The sequence below is a fragment of the Trachypithecus francoisi genome, unplaced genomic scaffold, assembly GCF_009764315.1.
Source record: "Trachypithecus francoisi isolate TF-2019V2 unplaced genomic scaffold, Tfra_2.0 Lachesis_group12, whole genome shotgun sequence".
NCBI lineage: Eukaryota > Metazoa > Chordata > Mammalia > Primates > Cercopithecidae > Trachypithecus > Trachypithecus francoisi.
In genome coordinates, this window is record NW_022681457.1 from 65072375 (window position 1) to 65076927 (window position 4553).

General features: G+C 53.9%; 2 protein-coding genes across 3 annotated transcripts; one reads left to right on the forward strand and one right to left on the reverse strand.

Moving 5' to 3' along the window:
• Positions 1-217: 217 nt before the first annotated feature.
• Positions 218-2719, reverse strand: U2AF1L4 (U2 small nuclear RNA auxiliary factor 1 like 4). Its single transcript, XM_033225823.1, is given in 7 exon segments — positions 218-301; position 554; positions 1188-1282; positions 1368-1517; positions 1686-1784; positions 2453-2540; positions 2676-2719. Coding segments are annotated over 7 exon segments (561 nt in total).
• Positions 2537-4324, forward strand: PSENEN (presenilin enhancer, gamma-secretase subunit). 2 transcript variants are annotated; one of them, XM_033225819.1, is made up of 4 exons: positions 2537-3016; positions 3151-3307; positions 3739-3843; positions 4029-4324. In XM_033225819.1, the coding sequence occupies exons 2-4, from the start codon at positions 3247-3249 to the stop codon at positions 4166-4168; spliced, it is 306 nt and encodes a 101-aa protein (XP_033081710.1). In that variant the 5' UTR covers positions 2537-3016; positions 3151-3246; the 3' UTR covers positions 4169-4324. The 2 variants fall into 2 exon arrangements, with proteins under 2 accessions (XP_033081710.1, XP_033081711.1); XM_033225820.1 differs by having other exon boundaries at positions 2856-3016; positions 3189-3307.
• Positions 4325-4553: the final 229 nt, after the last annotated feature.

The following is a 4553-nucleotide window of genomic DNA, read 5'->3' on the forward strand; positions in this document are numbered from 1 at the left end:
ACCACAGCAAAAGCAAGTTGATACCGAAGCAAAACGCGGAGCTTTATTAAGAGAAGGGCGGTAGAAGAAAGTCTCCATGCTGAAGAGATTACATTATGGAGCCCGGGAGCCTGGGAAAGATGGGCCAGGAGAGTGAAGGGGGCTTTGAGGATAGGTCCTGCCAGAAATATTTGTCCCTGTCCGGGGTGAAGGATAAGAGGGTAAGGGGGCCAGGGCCTCAGAAGCGGCCATGCCGGTGATCAGGGGAACGCCGATGGTTCCCCTCTCGGGGACAGTGGCTAGTATGGAACCTCGGGGGTGACTTGGGAATAGGAGTGTTGAGAGTTAGGTTAGAACGCTGAGGAGTGGTGCAGAGATCCTGCAGGCCTGCCTCTCTGCTCTGGGATGAGGCAGGAGGGTGCTGAAATAACTAGAGTTCTAAGACATGGCCTCAGTGGCCAGCATCGGGGTACTCAGTGGCCAGTATCAGGCCAGGCTAGTCGTGGATTAGGGGTTCAGGCTGGTTTGGGGATTGGGACTTAGGTACTGGTCTCCAGATGGGGCTCAGAACTACTCTTAGGGTGTAACAGTCTTGGGAATGACCAGGCGCAGTGGCTCACACCTGTAATCCCAGCTAAATTAGCCAAGCGTGGTGGTGGGCACCTGTAATCCCAGCTACTTGGAAGGCTGAGAAAGGAGAACTGCTTGAACCTGGGAGGCAGAGGCTGCAGTGAGCCGAGACTGTGCCTTTGCACTCCAGCCTAGGGAAGAAGAGCAAAACTCCGTCTCAAAAAAAAAAAAAAAAAAAAGAGCCAGGAGTGGTGGCTCACACCTGTAATCCCAGCACTTTGGGAGAGCGAGACAGGTGGATCACGAGGTTAGGAGTTCAGACCAGCCTGGCCAAGATGGTGAAACCCCGTCTCTACTAAAAATACAAAAATTAGACGGGCATGGTGGCGGGCACCTGTAATCCCAGCTACTTGGGAGGCTGAGGCAGAGAATTGCTTGAATCTGGGAGGCAGAGGTTGCAGTGAGCCGAGATCGTGCCACTGCACTCCAGGCCGGGTGACAGAGCGAGTCTCCACCTCAAAAAAAAAAAAAAAAAAAAGAGTCTTGGGAACGTTGTTACTAGCACTTAGGGTCAGGCTCATCTGAGGATATAGGGTCCTTAGGACATGAGGAGACATAGCAGGCTGGTCCTGAGGTACCTGCGCCTGGGTCCCCGCCCATAGAGCTGCCTCTGGAGGTTCTGGGAAATGGGCCGCAGATGCATGAAGTTGCAGAAGCCACCTCGGGTACATTCCTTGCATAGAGAGATGGAGGAGGCCATTGTCACTGACAGCTCCTACCACACATTCAAAGTCTGGGATTCCAAGTGCCCATCCCACCCTTGAACTACCATACCCCATCTCATACTGGCGACAGCATGACTCCCGAAAGTCAGTGACAGGAGACAGTTCAGCGTGCACAGCCTGCCCATTGAACCAGTGGTTACTGAGTTCAGCCACAGCCCGCTCTGCATCCTCTTCCCGCCGGAACTGCAGGAAACGTCAGTCAGGGTCAGCAGGAGAACTCAGAGATCTTCAGGGTACTCACTAGCAGCTCTGGGGCTGGACTGGATTTAGTGATGAACTTCAAGCTGAGAGCCTTCAGTGGCCACCATGAGGCATTGAAATGCCTCCACCTAAGCAGGGGACAGCAAGCACCTTGACATAGATGTTGCCTATGAGGTGGTCCCCAAGGTTGTCGCACACATTCATCTCTTCAATCTCCCCATACTTCTCCTGCAATTCTGTGAACACCTCCTGTGGAAGACGGAGAGGAACTCAGCTGAGCTCCCACAAGAAACCCAACCTACCCCTATCAACCCTCACCTCGAAGAAGCTATCATAGTTCTCCTGCACCTCCACGTCGCTCACATGACCTGGGGGAGGGGGGTAGGGTGGAATCAGGGAGTAGCCTACTGGGAGCTATTCACCTTGCCCCCAGACCTGGTCCCTTACAGTGTGATCCGTCTGCAGTTTGGGCTGTATTGTGTGGATTCCGGTACAGGTTGAGCAGCATGCTATGGTCTGCACAGAATTTAAAGGGGGCGGGGCCTGAGCTCAGAGGGCAGGGCTGCATGCAAAGAGAGTGAGGCATGAAGGTTGGGGGTGGAACCTTGCACCCCAGCCTAAGCATGGTAAGTGCATCGGCGATCCTTTTCCCCTAAGAAACCAGAAACGGGATGGAGGGGACTGGCAAGGATGAACAGCCGCGGTGTGTAGGGTGTACGCATGGGGGCGCGACCAAGTTCCCAGGAGAAGGGCAGGAAGACTGGTGGGAGGAGCCTGCAGAAAAGTCCAATCAGAAAAAGAACCGGGCGGTAGGGAGGGCCTCAGGAACCCGGAATAGGCGGGACATAGTGACTACGGCCCCAAAAGAGGAAGGGCCAAGGAGGCGTTAACCCCAGAGGCTCCGTGCCGGGTCTCACCTGGCTGAATGTCGGCTTGTTGTGAAGCCGGGAGCATCGGTCTACGTGCCGGCAGACCCCGATCTTAAAGTAAAAAGAGCGGTTAACCCTGGAAGAGGTAAAAAGACAGAGGTGAACCGAGGGCCGGGGAGGCGGTGCACCCCAGAAACACCGCCCCACCACCCAGGACTCCAGTACCCCGGCCTCTACTCCACGAGAGTCCACTCCCAGCGCCCGTTCTCACTAGTCCTTCTCAGTTCCGAATATCGAAGCTAAATATTCAGCCATTTTTACCCAAGCCCTCCAGTTCTGACTGCTCTTACATCACTTCCGTTGCTTAGGAGCGCTGGGAAGTGTAGTTCGTTGCCCCCTCCAGGGGCTTACCAAGCTCCCGGAAACGCCCCAGGGCGCTTGCGCGTGGGAGGCGTGCGACTCCCCGGCAGGAATTCTCTCAACAACGCATGCGTGCAGTGTTGCCTCGCCCAAAGAAGACTACAATCTCCAGGGAAACCTGGGGCATTTCGCGCATACGTCCGTAACTGAAAGTGGCTAAGGCATCCCAGCCGGAGGAAGTGAGCTCTCGTGGTAAGTTGGGGGTCGTTTCGCCCACCCTAGTAAATATAAAGAGCTCTTTAATCCAGCCATCTTGCTAGTGGGGGCGGGGATGCTCTGCTTTCAGCAAACCCACCTTTACATTTATCTCTGATTTGTTGTAATAGAGGCGTGGTTGTTCGTGATCTTTGCATCTGTTACTTAGGGTCAAGGCTTGGGTCTTGCCCCGCAGACCCTTGGGACGACCCGGCCCCAGCGCAGCTATGAACCTGGAGCGAGTGTCCAATGAGGAGAAGTTGAACCTGTGCCGGAAGTACTACCTGGGTAAGGGCAGATCACTAGGGTCCCAGGAGAAGAGAGGGGACTGGACTAGAGCACCCGAGGGACGAGGGCCTGGGGGCCTGGATTCGTGAGTCTAAGAGATGAAGCACCTGTGAACGCCGACTCCTGGAGTTGAGCGGGGAGGGCCTGGGTCCTGAGGAATGAGGAAGCTGGGGCCTCAGTTTCTGGATCCCAAGAGAGGAGGGGGATTGAGGGCCTGGACTCTTGGGTCCAGCGAAAGAGATGGTTGAGGAATCAGATTCCTGGATCCCAAAGAGGAGCCAGATTCCTGAGTCCCTGACAGCAGAAATCTCCATTTGAACTTGGGTGTGGGAGAGTTTCTTCCAAATAGATCTTCTGGGTGGGAGTTGGAGAAGATCTTCATTGCCTGATGAGGTTTTAGGGTTTGTGTGGTTTTTTTTCTTTCTCCCTAGGTGGGTTTGCTTTCCTGCCTTTTCTCTGGTTGGTCAACATCTTCTGGTTCTTCCGAGAGGCCTTCCTTGTCCCAGCCTACACAGAACAGAGCCAAATCAAAGGCTGTGAGTCCAGAGTATAAAGGAGGGAGGCCAGTGGCTGGGGAGAGGGGGAAGCAGGGGAGTCTTGGTGGGAAGGGACAATGGAGGATCCAGAATTTGGGGGCTCTGGGTGAGAAGGGAAGGCTGGTCTAGGAAAGTCTGGAGAGCAGCAGGAGGCCAACCCTTCCCACTTCTGTTTCCCATGACAGATGTCTGGCGCTCAGCTGTGGGCTTCCTCTTCTGGGTGATAGTGCTCACCTCCTGGATCACCATCTTCCAGATCTACCGGCCCCGCTGGGGTGCCCTTGGGGACTACCTCTCCTTCACCATACCTCTGGGCACCCCCTGACAACTTCTGCACAGACTGGGACCCTGCTCATTCTCCCAGGACAGGCTCCTTAGAGCAGAGGAGCCTGTCCTGGGAGCCCCTTCTCAAACTCCTAAGACTTGTTTTCATCTCCCCTGTTCTCTGCTGACATCCCCAATAAAGGACCCTAACTTTCGATACTGACTTCCTGGGATCTTTTAGAGGTTGAGGCATAAATGATTATTAATATTTAAAAACATCTGTTGAGTGCTTCGTGCCAGGCTTAGTATTTAGACATGATGTACATTTTTTACAGTAAATACTACTCATAATCTTCTGAACTAGGAACTTTCCTGCTCAGGAACTAAGCAGGAATAGTGCTTTCTTAGATGAGGAACTAAGAAAGAAATAGTACTTCCATTTCTTT